The 18981-nt window shown below is 35.5% G+C and overlaps 1 protein-coding gene across 4 annotated transcripts in view; it reads left to right on the top strand.

Annotated features, from left to right (window-relative positions):
- The window catches only part of CNTN1 (contactin 1), a 421509-nt gene that overhangs the window by 273187 nt on the left and 129341 nt on the right, over positions 1 to 18981 (top strand). For all 4 annotated transcript variants that reach the window (XM_069584608.1, XM_069584609.1, XM_069584610.1 and 1 more), the window contains 3 exons: positions 420 to 570; positions 3813 to 3940; positions 4247 to 4422. In XM_069584608.1, coding sequence (XP_069440709.1) covers positions 420 to 570; positions 3813 to 3940; positions 4247 to 4422 — 455 coding nt within the window. The remainder of the gene's footprint in view (positions 1 to 419; positions 571 to 3812; positions 3941 to 4246; positions 4423 to 18981) is intronic.

Raw genomic sequence — 18981 nt, 5'->3', positions numbered from 1 at the left:
ATAAATAAAATATACCTTAGTGAAGTTATTAAAGCAAAGAAAAACTACTAGTATTATGTATGGAATGTCTGTTGGTCATAGTGGATAATATTTGGTGAGATGAATCCTTTCTGGCTTCCCAAGTGGCTCAGTGGTAAAGAATCCACCTGCCAATGCAGGAGACCCAGGTTTGATCCCTGGGTTGGGAAGATCCCCTGAAGAAGGAAATGGCAACCCACTCCAGTATTCTTGCCTAGGAAACCCCACGGACAGGGAATCCTGGTGGGCTACAGTCCATGGGGTCACAAAAAATCAGACACAATGACCAATAGCAACAACCCTTTCTATTGCTTATTAATGAAAAGGAAATAAAAAGTGCTATAGTATAGAAGAATTTTCTTTTTAGTGAAAAAATAAAATAACTAGTTCTTTCTTTATAGCTTTGGCTCCAACTTTTGAAATGAATCCTATGAAGAAAAAGATCCTGGCTGCTAAAGGAGGACGGGTTATAATTGAATGCAAACCTAAAGCTGCACCCAAACCGAAATTTTTATGGAGTAAAGGCACAGAGCGGCTTGTCAACAGCAGCAGGTTAGTCCAGAATGCAGTGCAGCATTTGGAAAAGTTTACTTTGTAAAGAACCTGTTTTCACATTCATAATGTAGGTATTTTTGTTCTAACTTTTCTCCACAGATGATATCACAGTTCTAAGTTAAATTGAAATACTTACCCATCACTGTCCCTATCTATTATAAACATTTAAACATCTATAATTTATAAGGATACTTTAAAATTGAGGCCCAGAGATTTGTGATAAATTGCCCAAGGCTTCAAAAGTAATTAACAATGGGAAATAAAACAGAATCTAATTTTTTCCCTAACAAGCACATCTATAGCCATTCATATTTGATTTAATTTTATGCGATTAGTCTATTAAACATTTCAGTGGGGAAATAAAAGGTGATTTCAAAGTACAAGCCACCTCTTCCCATCTTCCAAAGTGAACAGGAACTTCTAATCTTCCTAACTACCCATCAGTATTTTAGAGGCTTTGGGATAAAACATAAAGCATATGGCTTGCATAGACTATTTGCATAAAAGCCAAACTGAACGGTTTTTATAAGTTTCCCAGAAGAAGTTATGATTATATTGAGTACTAAAGTATGGGGAGAAGCCAGTCACATTGGGAAATAAGAGAGGTGGGATATGAAGGTTGAGGAGCAAGAAATATTTCATTCAGGGGAGTGTAGTATATGCAAAGGCCCTAAGGAAGAGGGCAGAGGATGTATAAAGATTGTAAGAACTAAAATCAGTGTGGCTGTCTTTAGAGGAAAATGAAGTGTTAAGGGATGACACATAGTAAGCCAGATGATCAGCAGTGTTTTTTGTGCTGAGAGACTTGGTTTCATCTACGAGTAATGGAAATCTGTCTAGAGGCTTAAATAAGGAAGGGAAAAGTAGCTTTTGCTTTAAAAAATATTCTGGCAAAAATGTAAAATATAAATCTTCTTATAATAATCCAATAAAGAATGTAAGATGGGTGCTACCATCTCTACTTTTATATACCTAAAGCCTGGAAAGGTTTAAGTAACCTTCTGAAAATATGTCAAATGATCTCTAAGCAAGAACTTTGAACTTGTGCCATGTTGATATGAAATGAACGTATTTCTCTTGTTAGGATAATTGCAGGTATGACTATGTATATGACAGAAATGGAGTGGGAAGGGGTATGCAGGGACAGCAGCTGTTTCCCAGAACACATGAACTTTTATAGTTAACATGTTTGACTGAGTTATTAAGACTAACAGAATGATACCTGAAGAATTAATGTTAAAGGACAAGTCAATTTGTGCAATAAAGCATTGAAACTTTAGCAGTCAGACAACGAATGATACAGACCGTAATCAAAAGGTAGTTCCATTCTCAGGTATTCACTGCTACAACAGCCTGGGCCACGGCATTCCCAACTGGCTGCATCATTAGCTCTCTCTCCTTATTGAAAAAAATCTTGCTCTGATTCCTATGAGGACTCATGTCATAGGCCTCTGCAACCATGGATTTCTCAGAACCATGCTTCATGGATTATACTGAGATAATTTTGGCAACAAGTGACTGATTTATTAAAGACCACATGGTTCCTGGCTTCTGTGACTGTTTGTGTATATCATATTTTCTGAAAATAAGACATATTTCACTTGTATATGAAATCTAAAATATGACACAAGTGAACTTATTTATAAATCAGAAACAGACTCACAGACATAGAGAAGAGACTTGTTGCCAAGGAGGAGGAGGTGGGAGGAGTGAGGGGTTGGGAGTTTGGTTTTAGTAGGTGCAAACTATTATATACAGACTGGATAAACAACAAGGTCCTACTGTAAAGCACGGAATAGTCAATATCCTGTAATAAACCAAATGGAAAACAATTTTAAAGGTTTATAAAATAAAGTAAAAATCCAGGGATAGATAATCCAATAATGACCCTAAGTGCAAACATTATATAATAAAGTTATATAACAATATATAAAGTATTAATATATATAATATAAATCATGTATGATATATCATATGTGATATTAATGTCTTATGAATTACATGTAAAAATTATAAGAAATGCGTTTTTGGTCTCCTGGCTCTAAGGAAGAGGCAGACAGGCAGAGGAAATAGATTTAAGTTCTGTCATATGAAAGATTTAGTTTACATTCATAGAAGAATTTCCTAAGTAGTAATTTATACAGAAGCTTTCACTAATGGAGGTTTTACAATATCTTTGTTTGAAAGTTTCTAAAAATAAAATATGTTTGTATTTCTCTGTAACTGTGGAAATAGCAGTCTGTTCTAACTTCTAAGTCTGAAGTTCTGAGGTCACTTTCCTGGAAGATCTGGTCTCATATCTTTCAGGCTTGTGACTAGTCTAAGTCTATCTCACAGTGGCTTAAAAATCATTTTACAGTGGTGTGTAGACAGCCACTGCTTCAGTCAGACTCCATGTAGTTCATATATTCAAAATCAGGTTGTTTCAGTGCCTCTTCAGTGTCCCATGTCTCCCTCCTTAAGGAGTTTCTGGAAAATAGTATTTTTCGTTTTGTTTTTTCCTAATGAATGTATATGTTTATTGATATGTTACCTCGTTGGAGACAGGGCTAAAAACAAAGCAGAGAAAAATTCCTGACATCTAATGCAAAGATAGATAAATAAGTAAAACTGAAGTACTTTTCTGACGAAATAAGTATTAGGAAGAAAAATTCTGGGAACAGGGATAGCAAGAGGAATGCCCGGACAGTAGCAGAGCCATGTGTGCCTGTGTACATCTCGTAATATCTAGAGTTGTCAGGCAAAGCTTTACTGAAGGTGCCACTGTGGAAAACCCCGAAGAATGTAGGAAACGAACTGTGAAATTTTATTGGGCCTGAAAGGACAATCTGAGGACTGTGGCCCTTACTATGCATGAGGTGGAAAAGTCACTGGAGGGTCCTGAGCTGTAGAGTGACACCAGTGAGCCAGAGAGTGATGTGATAGTAGTCATATGACATACATCTTCAGGTCTGGCTGACATGTGGGAAAGGAGACTGGAGAGACAAGGATGGCAGCAGGAAGGTAGGATGACTGTGATAGGCCAAGAAAAAGATGAAGATCGCTTTCCAAAACAATTTGATGTTGGGAAAGAATGTTCTAAACAAAGGCAGAATGTTTCATCTTTAAAAAGTCTCTGTCAAGCAATTTATATAAAATGTTAATGATACAAAGATGTTAGTGTTTTTAATCTAATACATAGAATAATAACATTTCATTAAATTAATTTTGTGAAGTTATGTATTTTTTTCATTTCATAGAATACTCATTTGGGAAGATGGCAGCTTGGAAATCAATAACATTACAAGGAGTGATGGAGGTGTCTATACATGCTTTGTGGAAAATAATAAAGGGAAAGCTAATAGCACTGGGACTCTTGTTATCACAGGTAAGACAACATTTGATTAATTTTACATTTTTTTAAAGTTTAACAATGCTTAGTTTCTAATGTGCCATAAGACATGTGATTCTGTACTAAGCTTATAAGACAATTCATGTCTTGATGCTTCCTTTCAAAAGCCTTCTGGGAAAACTCTTGCTTTGTGAAACTATTCCTGGAATTTGATTAGTAGACATCTTACCCCTTTGCCCAGGGAACTCAATTATATTGATTTCTATTTTGTAATATACTGGATAATATGGGGTCTCCTAATTTTTTGAAATGTGCTTTACTCCTTTATTTAAAAATATTTAGATCCCACACGAATTATATTGGCCCCGATTAATGCTGATATCACTGTTGGAGAAAATGCCACCATGCAGTGTGCCGCTTCCTTTGATCCTGCCCTGGATCTGACATTTGTTTGGTCCTTCAATGGTTATGTGATCGACTTTAACAAAGAGAACATTCATTACCAGCGGAATTTTATGGTACGTGTTTTATTTATGGCATGTGCTTATTTTCATCTTATTAACATTCTGACAACCCCCATGTGTCTGCATTGGAATTTTTATTACTAAATCATATACCTGAGACTGAAAAGCAGGCAATATTTTTTTCATGGGCCTCCTTGAATTAATCATAGTATTAAGACTTTCTAAAAATTATTAGCCCTGAGGATTTTGGTAGTGAGCCACTAGGGAAGCCGAACAATATTGGAGTGGGTAGCCTATCCATTCTTCAGTGGATCTTCCTGACCCAGGAACAGAATCATGGTCTCCTGCATTGCAGGTGGATTCTTTACCAGCTGACTACCAGGAAAGCCCTCATTATGTCCATTTTCTCTTTATTGTAATACAATTTTTATATTAATGTGCACTCTACCTCATTATATCTATACTTTAGGTTCTAAGTGACTTCATTTCAAATGAGGTAAGAGCAAAGAACTTATCTTTTGCTATAATGATGATTTTAAGTCATTTATTTTTTTTTTCATTGAGGGTAAGAAATAGACAAAATATATACATGGAAAGCTCAACATTCAGAAAACTAAGATCATGGCATCTGGTCCCATCACTTCATGGGAAATAGATGGGGAAACAGTTGAAACAGACTTTATTTTGGGGGGCTCCAAAATCACTGCAGATGGTGATTGCAGCCATGAAATTAAAAGACGCTTACTCCTTGGAAGCAAAGTTATGACCAACCTAGATAGCGTATTGAAAAGCAGAGACATTACTTTGCCAACAAAAGTTCATCTAGTCAAGGCTATGGTTTTTCCAGTGGTCAGGTATGGATGTGAGAGTTGGACTGTGAAGAAAGCTGAGCACCAAAGAACTGATGCTTTTGAACTGTGGTGTTGGAGAAGACTCTTGAGAGTCCCTTGGACTGCAAGGAGATCCAACCAGTCCATTCTGAAGGAGATCAGTCCTGGGTGTTTTTTGGAAGGAATGATGCTCCAGTACTTTGGCCACCTCATGCAAAGAGCTGACTGATTGAAAAAGACCCTGATGCTGGGAAAGATTGAGGGCAGGAGGAGAAGGGGATGACAGAGGATGAGATGGCTGGATGGACATGAGTTTGTGTAAACTCTGGGAGTTGGTGATGGACAGGGAGGCCTGGCGTGCTGTGATTCATGGGGTTGCAGAGTCGGTCACGACAGGGACTGAACTGAAAATACATGGAAAGGTTTGGAGAAGTAGTTCATGTGATTTTTAAAGGTCTGAATGGCTGTATTTTAAGAATAGGAAGCATGGTGATATCACTGTATAGAAATAAAGAAAATAGAGGAAAAGGAGGAGGAGGTAATGCAGGAATAACAACTTCCGTAGGAACACCCTTGGTTGCGCTGATAAGGCTCCTTAAGTTGTGATGAATTTAAAGTGCAAATTGATCCCTGCTCCTGTCAGTCTGTTCTCTAGGAAGGCAATCCTTTAGGAGACTAAAGATCTATCTAGATCATATGCTTAAGTAAGAGACTAAGTTACTTCTTTTAGAAGTCAGTTATAGTAAGTTTGAATTAACTCAGTATAGTATTTAAGATTTTTCAAGTGCTATGAAATCTGAAGTTTGATACATACCTATCATAATATACTTTCAAATTGTCTGCTGCTGCTGCTGCTAATCTGCTGCTGCTAAGTCGCTTTAGTCGGATCCGACTCTGTGCCACCCCATAGATGGCAGCCCACCAGGCTTCTCTGTCCTTGGGATACTCCAGGCAAAAATACTGGAGTGGGTTGCCATTTCCTTCTCCAACACATGCTAAGTCACATCAGTCATGTCCGACTCCTTGTGACCCCATAGATGGCAGCTCACCAGGCTCCTCCGTCCACAAGATTCTCTAGGCAAGAATGCTTGAGTGGGTTGCCATTTCCTTCTACGTTCAAATTGTTTAACTATCCTTTAAAAATTCATCTAGAGCATCACACTTTAAAAAGCCAAAACAAGCATTCAGTCAGGTGGAGATTGATTTTACCAGGCTGGAAAGACTTATACTTAATTCTTTATTAGATAGATGCATAAAACAATTATCAACACAGTATCAATATTTATGCCTTCCATATGTCCACTGTAATTCCAGTTTCTTTCTTTCTAATCTAACAGATCTAGGTACAACTGTGCATATACAGAGAATCTACTCTCTTTCAGTGTCTGAACCAAATTTACACTTTAAAACTAAACAGCTGGGAATTTATAGAAGACAATTTTAACAGAACATGTCATACTTTTTCCTTATATGTCTATTTCGATGTGCTTAATCATAAGCATGCCCAACATTAGTAAATTTAGTACCATTGTCTTTGATAATTTCTTCACATTATGTTTTGTTTTGCAAGAAAAGCAAATGCCACTCAGTTTTCATTCATTTGAAGAAAAAAAAAGTAAACAAAATAGAGGTGAATTTTGAATTTTAGTTCCTTGGTGTTATATACTGAATAATGTCTAAAATGCAGCAAGTATAATTTATATAAGTACTTACTTTTATCTGCAGTGGAGTCTATAAAAATAAATTGGCAGTTATAAATTGCCCAAATTAAGCTGAAACTTCATATGTCGAGCCTCTATTTTCTTTAAAATAATAGTTTCTTTTTGTTGACTGATTCAAATAAACATTTCAAAAGAAAGAAATTAGAGGAAGGAAGAAAGGAAGGAAGGGAGAGAAGGCGAGAGGAAGGAAAGAAGAGAAAGAGAAGTTGGGGTAGGGGAGAGGAAAAAGAAAAAAGGGTCATAAAGAAATAACTGAAATACTAATTAAGAAATTAAAATTAAATTGGCTGATAATGATGTAAAAGTTGGCTTAAAGCTCAACATTCAGAAAACTAAGATCATGGAATCTGGTCCTATCACTTCATGCAAATAGATGGAGAAACAGTGGAAACGCTGGCAAACTTTATTTGGTGAGGGGCTCCAAAATCACTCAGATGGTTATTGTAGCCATGAAATTAAAAAATGCTTACTCCTTGGAAGAAAAGTTATGACCAACCTAGATAGCACATTAAAAAGCAGAGACATCACTTTGCCAACAAAGGTCCGTCTAGTTAAGGCTATGGGTTTTCCAGGAGTCATGCATGGATGTAAGTGTTGGACTTTCAGAAAGCTGATCACTGAAGAATTGATAAATTTGAACTGTGGTGTTGGAGAAGACTTTTGAGAGTCCCTTGGACTGCAAGGAGATCCAACCAGTCTGTCGTAAAGGAGATCTGTCCTGAGTGTTCATTGGAAGGACTGATGTTGAAGCTGAAACTCCAATACTTTGGCCACTTGATGTGAAGAGCTGACTCATTGGAAAAGACCCTGATGCTGGGAAAGATTAAAGGCGGGAGGAGAAGGAGAGGACAGAAGATGAGATGGTTAGCTGGCATCACCAACAATTGACATGAGTTTGAGTAAACTGCAGGAATTGGTGATGGACAGGGAGGCCTGGCATGGTGCAGTCCATGTGGTCGCAAAGAGTCAGACAGGACTGAGTGACTGAACTGAACTCAACTGAACTCAACTGAATGATGTAAAAGTCTTTGATCATCATTCATTCACTGTACTCCTTCCTTCTGGATGTTAACCACAGAGGTTCATACTTTCCCCTCAGAGAAGCCAGAGCAGACCCTAACTGCAGGCCAATGCTATGGCCTCAGGGACTTAGTTTCAGCTTCATTTCACCAAATAAGGAGTATAATAATAATCAGTGGCAGAAAACGTACTCACTGGCTAAATATGCAAATTCAGTTCAGTTCAGTTCAGTTGCTCAGTCATGTCCAACTCTTTGTGACCCCATGGACTGCAGCAGGCCAGGACTCACTTCAGTTCAGTTCATTGCTCAGTCCTGTCCAACTCTTGGCGACCCCATGAACTGCAGCACGCCAGACCTCCCTGTCCATCACCAACTGCCAGAGTTCACCCAAACCCACGTCCATTGAGTCGGTGAGCATATTGGGCACCTACTGACCTGCAGAGTTCATCCTTCAGTGTCCTATCTTTTTGCCTTTTCATACTGTTCATAGGGTTCTCAAGGCAAGAAAACTGAAGTGGTCCATCACCAATTCCTGGAGTTTACAAACTGATGTCCATTGAGTCAGTGATGCCATCCAACCTTCTCATCCTCTGTCCTCCCCTTCTCCTCCCGCCTTCAATCTTTCCCAGCATCAGGGTCTTTTCAAATGAGTTAGCTCTTTGCATCAGGTGGCCAAAGTATTGGAGTTTCAGCTTCAACATAAGTCCTTCCAATGAACACTCAAGACTGATTTTCTTTAGGATGGACTGGTTGGATCTCCTTGGAGTCCAAGAGACTCTCCAAAGTCTTCTCCAACACCACAGTTGAAAATCTTCAATTCTTCAATGTTCAGCTTTCTAAAAGTCCAACTCTCACATCCATACATGACTCCCAGAAAAACCATAGCCTTAACTAGACAGACCTTTGTTGGCAAAGTAATGTCTCTTCTTTTTAATATGCTATCTAGGTTGGTCATAACTTTTCTTCCAAGGAGTAAAAGCAAAGGCACACTTTTAGCACTTTGTAGATGGACAAGTCGATTTAATTCTGTAAATAATTTTAAAAACCAGAAAAGAAATGTATTTTAAAATAAATTGTTAAACTTCACTCAGTCTTTTGAACCTAAAAAAGACCAGTAACACTTTCCCTTGCATCTTCCTTCTTTTTCAAAGCAGTTTCAAAGTCATACTTCACTGTTAAATGTTTCTGATCCACATTTTGTAAGAGAGTCCTAATGAGTAGCAATTGCTTCTGAGGTTACTAATAGATCACTCTCGGAAGAAGAGGCTCTTCCAATCTAACACTCAGTTAATGAACACATGATAGTGATGGCAAGTATGGGGAAAGCAAATGTGAGGAAAGGATCACAGCTGCCTGGATTTGTCTATTATTCAAGTTGCACTATTAAATACATCAATATATAATGCTGGAGATTTTAAAATCATGTTTTCATATTTTATTTAATTCTGGCAACATTTTAATTATTAAATATCATGTAGTCACTCAAAAATATAATATTGAACCCATACTATGGCAGAAACAGTGATACGCACTAGAGTAAAGAAAACTCTGAATAAGACAAATGCAGGCACTATTGAGATCTATTTTGATGGGGCTTTTTCTGTAAACCTACATCACTGGAAATGCCTTGAGCAGTAACTATGTAGTTTCCTTTACTTACAGAAATACCTGTTAGACCATAACATTTTGAAGTGTATCCATATTCCATTGGAGGTCAAAGAAGCCCAGCTAAAGAATTGTGGACTGACTGGCATGACAACTGTGGGTTCAGCAAAAATTGTTTTTTAAAAGGCAATCATCAAGATTATGACTCAGACATTGGAGTAGCTAAGTAACTGTGCAAGGACTCAGAACATGTGAAATTCCTAAAAAATTTATTCAGATAATTTTGCCTATATTACATTACACATAATAAAAGAAAGCCCTTTACATTTTTTGTAGGAAAAAAAACCACAAATACAAGCACTGATCTAAAATCATAGCTACCCTATGAGTTTAAAATTCAAATTTAAATAATTTGGAAAAAAATGATGTGGTAGTTATCGCAGTTAACAAAACTATCATCATATTTAAATCATTTACATTGCTAAAAATTAATAAAAACTCTAATTCATGAAGAATATAGACATCAAAATTTAAACTTGTAATTTTAAGAATTTGTTTGTATTTGCTAGTTTGATTTCAGAAATATATCATAGTCAATAATCAAGCATTCTTGATTTTAGCTTGCTATCTTTGATCTTGCCACTATGTGGCAACCTTACATAAGGTTTTAAATTTCACAACATGGACTCTGGAAGTTTTTTCAAACTAAACAAATATATTTCCTTAGATCGAAGATGTATGATTTTATTTTTTTCTTTCTACTTCTTCAAATTATATTCATATAATTATCAAGGGAAAAGTAACTATAATTTTGAAGATGTGCATTTCCTTTAAGAATTTATAGTGATCTATAAAATTTAAATACATAAATAACATTTCTATTACATTTATAATCTTGCTTTATGTAAAACTCTTTTGAATTAATTAATTTTAAAATGGAGCTATTAATTTTAAAGCTGTAAGTAAAGAGTAATGATTATAGAAAAAGACTTAAAAGTTAAGTATATAATTTACCTGCCATGTTATTTATCTTGTCACTATTCAAATAAATATTCACTGAGTATTGTATGGCTATGTAATCAGGGTCAGTAAATGTTTCATTTGAACTTGAATTTATGCATTGATGTTAAGTATTCTTATATTTATACATATATATGAATTACAAATGTCATAACTTTGGAACTTTGATACAATAAGCTTATAATTAGTTTATCTGGCATTCTTTTATTCTGTTAAAATTGTATGGCAAATACATAAATTTTTCAAGTCCAAATATAAAATGATTTTTATTTTGATTTTCCAATCCAGTAGCTACCTCTCCTGTAGAGTAAATAAAAAAGTAGCATGATTTTACTTACTAATTTAATTTTTAACCCCTTTTGTTCTAGAAAAGACCTGAGACACTTTACCAAAAAATATATATTTATAACATATCATTTTTTGCCTCTCCCATGGTGATACCTGGTATGCAGTTTTTTTTTTTTTCAAGAATTTTTGACATCTACTTTGAGTCATTTTCTATCAACTATTCATCAATTCTCCCTGTCAGAGCCACTATCTAAGTTTAAGTTTCTTTAACTTTCTAATTCTGGTATTGCCACTGAAATAACTTAGCTCTTTTTCTAATTAAAAATAAAAGTTAAAATTATAATTCAGGTAGAAGATTTTATATACCTGTTTTGAATTCATAAATATCATATAAATTGTTCAGAGACTTTGCCATAACTGGAGCTCTAAGCTCTATGTTTTTTCATTTCTTATTCTGTGACTCTGAGTCAGTGATTAAGTCTCCCTAAGTTTCATATTTCCCCCTTGGTAAAATTTTATAATTCACCTACTTCATTAGTTACTTCATTGGGTTTGCAACATGGATTACTTCACAGTATTTTTGTGAGAATTCAATGAGAGAATGCCTATAAAGTGCTTGGCACAAGATCTGGCAAACTGTAAGTGGTTTATTACTAATACTTTTATAGTAGAGCAATCATTCTTCATTGAAAACTCCAGAAGATTTTGCCAGATAGTCTTGTCTGGTTACAGATCCCATTTTTCATGATTTATATTTTGCACTGCTTGCTTTGCTGAATACCTAGTCTGAGACAAAGGATTCTAGGTATTTCCTTGCTGAGAACAATGGAGAGATGATAAATAGTCAACATTTTATTGAGTTTGGCAAGCGTTGGGCCTAATGTTTTTCTTGTGTTTCTCAGTTGATCTTCATATTTTCTATGGAGCATATATTGCTGTGATTGTCTCAATTTCCAAGATGAGGAAACAGCATTTGAAAGGTTAAGTAGCTTATCCAAAGTCATATAACTTGCTGGTGGTAGAGGATTTGAAACCAAGATGGTTTGATTGCAGACCCTGTGGTCCTCCCCACTTCAGTTTCCAATCCATTGGCTGGTACTCATGTCTATATCTATTTAAATAATCTCCCTCCCATTATTTGCAACACTATTAGACAACAGTTGAACAGCAGTTCTACTCCTAACTTATTCTATATCTTGTTTAATGAACTTTGTAAAAATTTCATTCACTTTTGGTTGTGTTGGGTCTTTGATGTGCACAGGCTTTCCTCTAGTTCAGGTGGTGGGGTGGTGGGGCTACTCTTCATCGTGATGCCTGTACTTCTCATTGCAGTGGCTTCTGTCGTTGTGAAGCACAGGATTTAGGTATAGTGACTTCAGTAGTTGTGGCTTGGGGGCTCTAGAGTATGTGCTCAGCAACTGTTTATTTGCTCCATGGCATAATGGAATCTTCCCAGACCAGATCAAACACCTGTCCCCTGCATTGGCAGGCAGATTCTTATCCACTGTAATAACAGAGAAGTCTTAATGAAATTTTTATGTTCACTCAAAATTATCCAAATTACCTTATTCTCCCTACACTTTTAGCAAACGTTTTGTACATAGTAAGTCAAGTCTACAGAGTTTCCGGTGGTTCTTAATGATCTCCTTTAGCAAGATAGGTTATATGTGTGTTTGCAGGTATGTGGCAACGCATTTGTTCTGACTGCATAGACAACATTCAAAAAAGGCAGATATTTTTTACCCTAAGGCTAAAAGGAAATATTAATTCTACTGAAAAATGTGTTTAAATTTGAAACACATATATCTCATACTAGAAAGTATTATGAATTTGAACAGATATTTTGCTTCTGTGTGTATGAAAAGAGAGTAACAATAATAAAAAGGAAGTCATTATTTTTCTTTTAATTTCATTGGTTCTCTGTCATTGTCAAGCAAGAAGGTAATCATTGTCCAGAGTAATGAGGCAACAAATATCTGTGGAAAAAGCATTAGGCCACAATCCAGGCAAATAAATCAAATTAGACCTGAAGAAACAGAGAAGAAAGACCAAGAAGACACAGTGAGATGATGTAAGCTCTAAAATGATGGTTCTACACCAGGAACAACTTTTCTCCCCGGGGAAATTTAGTCATATCTGGGGACATTTTTGGTTGTCACAGCTGAGGGGAGGTGGTGTAGTATTGGCACCTGTCTAGCATGGGTGCTGCTAAATGTCCCATAATGATGAGGACAATCCATGACAGAAAATTATCTTGACCAGACTGTCGATCAGGTCAAAGTTGAGAAATGCTGTTCTCAAGGAAGATTAAAAAAAAAAAGATGATAAGAGGACTGAAAAGTCTTAAGCATGGTATGTTGGAAACAAGGAGAAGTTATATTATTTTGAACAGATGACAGTGCTGAAGACAAAGGAATGATGAGATATATAAAGATACATGAATCATCTTTCAAAATATATTGAATGTATTTTGTGAATTTAAGACTCTGAAATTCTGATGAATGGTGGCAGAAAGAGATATGCAAAAATTCTTCGGACATAGTTCTATGACCTACAAACAATTGAAAGTGTCAGTTACCTCTGCCCAAATTGTTTCTCTACTAACATTAATTAATTGGAAAAGAGAATTCTATCATACCACATCTTGTATGAATTTTCTCAAACTCCCTTTTGCTATTGTAAAAAGCCTACTTGTACCATGTTTTACATTTTGCCATTTTCCCCCAGTAAACATGGAGGGAGGTAGGTTCCTATGCTCACTAGATGTATCTATACTTAGGTTGGCTTTTTCTGTATCATCACACTTCCAGTGTAGAGATCATGCCAACTAAAGTTATTCTCTAACAGAGTTCCACAGTCTAGCCTTTAGGAAACATTTGTTGAAGATCATGCTCAGTTCAGTTCATTCACTCAGTCGTGTCCAACTCTTTGCAACCCCTTGGACTGCAACACGCCTGGCTTCCCTGTCCATCACCAACTCCTGGAACTTAATCTCATGTCCATTGAGTTGATGATGCCATCCAACCATCTCATCCTCTTGTTGTCCCCTTCTCCTCCTGCCTTCAATCTTTCCCAGTATCAGGGACTTTTCTAATGAGTCATTTCTTCACATCAGGTGGCCAAAGTATTGGAGCTTCAGCTTAAGCATCAGTCCTTCCAATGAATATTCAAGACTGATTTCCTTTAGGATTGACTGGTTTGATCTCCTTGCAGTCCAAAGGACTCTAGAGTCTTCTCTAACACCACAGTTCAAAAGCATCAATTCTTCAGCACTCAGCTTTCTCATATCCATACATAACTACTGGAAAAACCATAGCTTTGACTAGATGGACCTTTGTTGGCAAAGTAATAAATAGAACTAAGCGTATATGGCTAGAAGTCTTTATTCTTCAGAAATGCATTGGCTTGAAAAAGTTTCCAAAAATTCATTCAAAATTAAAGTGTCATTTGTTTTACATAAAACTCCTTGCATACTTAACTATCACTGGAGTAATTATTCTGGTTCTTTATGCTTGCAAAATATAGTGTGAATATAGAAATACATATATAAAATAAAAGGGAAAATAAGCATAAACTTTTGGTGTCTTAGGAATTTTATTTTATAATTTCATGTTGTTGATTTTGATGTTTTATTTATTATATCACACTAGAAATATATTATTTTGTCATTATTTTGTCATATTCCTGCAAAATAGAACTTTTTTAAAATCTAGTTTTTAAAAACAGAACATTATCTAAAGATCTCGAATTCTGTTGTGATTTTGCCCTTGACAAATTACATGGCCTTCAGCAAAGCAGTCACTCTGAGCCTCAGGCTTCTCATCTGTCATATGAGGAAGTTGGGCCACAGCAGAAATTTTGAAAAACAGCAACAGAAGGCTTTTAGCAGCAGAATTCTTTTCCCAAAGAAAAGTTAAATTTAAATTAAAACTCAAATAAATATCCAAGGTGAAGTTAAAATTACTCTGACTGAAGAAATTGTATGCACAATTTCTGAGAATCTGTTTGTGAGGATTTCATGGTTGTAGGAGCCCAAAGACCTAACTGTAGGGTCTCTCACATCTTCCTATCCAAAAACACATCTTGTTCTGATCCCTTCTTTCTACCAAGCAATCCATGAAGGTTTTGGAACTCTAAGGCTAATGGAAGTCAATTCAAAAACCACAAAATTAAGCAATGTTCCAGGTTTTCTTTCAACTGTAAAATATGGGTGCTAAACCTACGGCTTTCATGGCTTTTCCATCATTTAAAATGCCTAGTAGACATCTCCTTCCTTGTGAATTTTAATTTAAAATGATCCAGTTGACCACAATTGAACACTTCAGCCATCAGAATAGCCAAATTTAGAGATAGTCAGTGTTCCACTGATCCTGTAAGTACTGAGCAACATCTTAGTAGTTGTCCTACATGATTTCCCTAATATATTTAAGTGTGTCTGTTTGTTATGACAATACTCATTTTCATAAATTTTTTGTAAGCTCTATCTTTTCACATTGTTTGTTTTTTAACATTCAAGCAAATTTAGAGCTGATACATTACTTAAAATTACACTAACTTGAATATGTTAATTATGCCATGTGTGAAAATTATTTTGTGATTAAGATAATGGCCTTACTTTTTTGGAGATTCAATTTAATGTTTTAAGAAATGAATTATAGTATCAGTAATTTATTTTTAAGGGTTCAACACTAGGTAGATGCATAACTTGATATATAGATAAAAGCAAATATGGCAAGAAATTTTTAATTGTTGAATCTAATTGATTAGTATATGGGTGGCCATTGTACTATTCTATTCTCTTATGCTTGAGTGTTTAGGTTAAAATTTAAATAAAAAAGAAAATAATAATATGTTGTATTTTTCCTGTTGTGAAAAAAATATCCACTTTTACCTACTAAACTGTGAACCTAAATTCAAATGTTTGATCCATGAAGTACTGCTTTGGCAGCAGTTTAACTTGATGAAAATACGTTAACTATTGAGCCTTCTTTGTTGTTGTTGTTGTCTGGTCATTAAGTTGTGTCTGACTCTTTTGTGACTGCACAGACTGTAGCCCACTGGGGCTACATTCTCTGTACATGGGATTTCTCAGGCAAGAATACCGGAATAGGTTGCTATTTCCTTCTCCAGGGGATATTCCGAACCCAGGGAATGAACTTGGGTCTTCTGCTTGGCAGGTGGATTCTTTACCGCTGAGTCACCTGGGAAGCCTTCTACCAGTAGCTTAAATTAAAATCTCAAATTCCTTATCCATAAAATAGAAAGATTAATTATATTGCCCTGAACATTATACAAAAAATAAGAAAATATATTTAATGTAGCTAGCACATTGCCAAGCATCTAGCCTAGTGTGTGTGTGTGCTCAGTTATGTCTGACTCTTTGTGACCCTATAGACTGTAGACCACTGGGATCCTCTGTCCATGGGAGTCTCCAGGCAAGGATAGTGGAGTGGGTTGTCATTTCCTCCTCCAGGGGAACTTCCTGGCCTGGGGAATGAACCTGAGTTTCCTGCATCGCCCGCATTGGCAGGCAGATTCTTTACCACTAAGCCAAGCATCTAAAGAGCCTTTAATAAATAAGTTAGATCAAATAGTTCACAGTAGCAATAGCAATGGCAGTAGCAATAGTAGAAGTTGTACTGGCATTCTTAATAGTGGTATTAGCAGCAGAAGTAGTATCCTAGTAACAGCAACAGTAGTGGCAGTAGTAGTGGTTGTAGTAACAGTAGTGTTGTGTCCTCATCTTTAAAATAAAGTTAAGAATAGTACCTCTCTTCCGGGGTGGTGGTTGTAAATGAATTTTCACATGCAAAGTATTTGTATTAGCCTCTGGCACCTATAAAACCCTTACTAAATATTAGTTGTTGTGTTGATGATGGTGATGTTAAAGTTTGCAGTTGCATCTGATGAATTTGCTACAGTTATCCCTTCTTTAACCTAGCAAGCCAAAAGTAAAAAAGAAAAATATTTTCCTAGATATAGCATGTTTCATACATATTTATTAATTTTCCTTATAGGTTTCTAACATATTCTCTTTAAAGGCTCTGCTTTTGTCCACCCTTCTATATTTGTCTCTTCATTCTGAACTTCAATATAACAAAAGAAATGTTTCTATAGAGACACTGTGAGTTCTAAGCTTTATTCAGACCTTGTATATACATACCATTTAGCATTTTTCTTTGTTCATTATGGTTAATTAAATTTGTTAATACAACTTAGTAATTCAGATTCATTTACACTACAGGAATAATTTTTCAAAGTTAGTTCATGGAGAGGGGGAAGGAAGGAATGGACATTTATATTTTGGAAGTCTTTTGACTTAAACTTGGGAAATTTCTCAGTGGTAAACCACATATACACTTTGGAACATCCCTGAGCTGTGCTATCACAATTTCCAGTATGTGATTCAACCCTCCTCATATGAAGGGAAGCATTTTGTAATTCAGCCAAGCAGTGGTTTGTAGTGAAAATATAGAGAGCATTTGTATCTAATTTGCGGCTAGAATGTGCTGAGATCCATGATCTTTACTTGCTTTGTAAGCGTTCTGTCAACCACTGAGAACCTCAACTTCTCTTGAGGTATGGAAAGCCCTAGCATCATTTATAAAAGCTTCAGCAAGGCTTTTGTCCATACACAACTCTACTGGAAGTGATATATTATATTTTTTCTTTGCTTTCCTTTTGAGGTGTTTCAATACCACACCTTCACCAAAAATAGACCAATGAGAATAAATGTTTAAGTACCTTATTATTGTTTTATGTGAGTAGACCTATCATTAGCTACGTAAGTCCTAATGTTTAAAACAGGGCTGACATTTAAAATGAGTTTAGCATTAAACTTTTAGAATAGTTTAGTTAAAAGTTTTTAAGGAGTTAATTCTGAAGATTCAGTAAGTATAACTTTAATATGATACTTTAAGACATAAACTAGTTTGTGTTTTTCATTGCATGTGAAAAGTATAAAAAATATGACCACATTATTCCTCTCAGAATTAAGTAAGTGAATATAAAGAAGCAATATGCTTCAAACTGAGATTTGGGGAGGAAATTATAGCAATTTCATTAAAAGAAGATTATTAGGTATATAGCATTCAAGTATTTTACAAAGGGTAGTTATGGTTCCACAATTTTTAAAAATTATTTTTGCCCTCATTTTTTTAATTATAAGGTTGAATTTTTAAAAAATTAATTTTTGAAGTGTTTTATTTTTGTTAATTCCAATCTAATCACATCGCTCGTTAAAACAGCCAGAGTTTAACAACAGGATTATCTTTCGTTAGATACATGAAGCAACCAAAGTAGTGAGTTCACATAATAAAAGCATATAATAGAGCTAAGTGCTTTTCACTTCATGCAAACATTATTCTTTCTCAAATATAGCTATTATCTTGTGTCATAATAGTGTTAAATTGTTTTATTTAGTATCTTTTCATACTGAATATTTAGTGTCAAAAATTCAGTCTATTAAGGATGTAAAAGTACATCAGTCTGTTTCATAAATATATAGTGATTGATTATTTTTATTTTACTATGGTTACTTTACATTATTTTTTCTCACTAGAATTTTCTTGAAAAATACGTGCCAGTTAGCCTCTATGATGGCTCAAGAAAAACTCTATTACTTTCCCCATATACACAATTTTACTCCGTATTTACTTCAAATATTTTTAAAGAGTTATAAATGATAAAATAATATTTATTTACTTCCTCTCTTACTTTAATTCTACTTAGTAGGAATATGAGGAGTTGATTATGAGGACTTGGCCAACTACAAAGGTGGGCAAGCTCCCAAGACAATCCTCAATTCTGAACCCAACTACAAGTTCCAAGAGTTGCCAAAACCACCCTCAGCTTTGATTTTCTAGAATTCCCTGAAAGCTATTATGCTTATGATTATAATTCATTACCTGAATGCTGCTGCTACTGTTTAGTCACTAAGCTATGTCCGACTGTTTAGTCACTAAATTGTGTCCGACTCGTTGCTACCCCGTGGAATAACATGCAGATTAAAATCAGCCAAGGGAAGAAGTGCATGGGGTAGAGTCCAGAAGATGTACCAAACACAGAGCTTCCATTGTTCTCTCCCATGGAATCAAGATGCGTTACTGTATCACTTTGGTGTGTGGCA

This window comes from Ovis canadensis, chromosome 3, assembly GCF_042477335.2.
Source record: "Ovis canadensis isolate MfBH-ARS-UI-01 breed Bighorn chromosome 3, ARS-UI_OviCan_v2, whole genome shotgun sequence".
Lineage (NCBI taxonomy): Eukaryota > Metazoa > Chordata > Mammalia > Artiodactyla > Bovidae > Ovis > Ovis canadensis.
The sequence above is the reverse complement of the archived record's forward strand: the minus strand, read 5'-3'. Positions and strand labels throughout refer to the sequence as shown.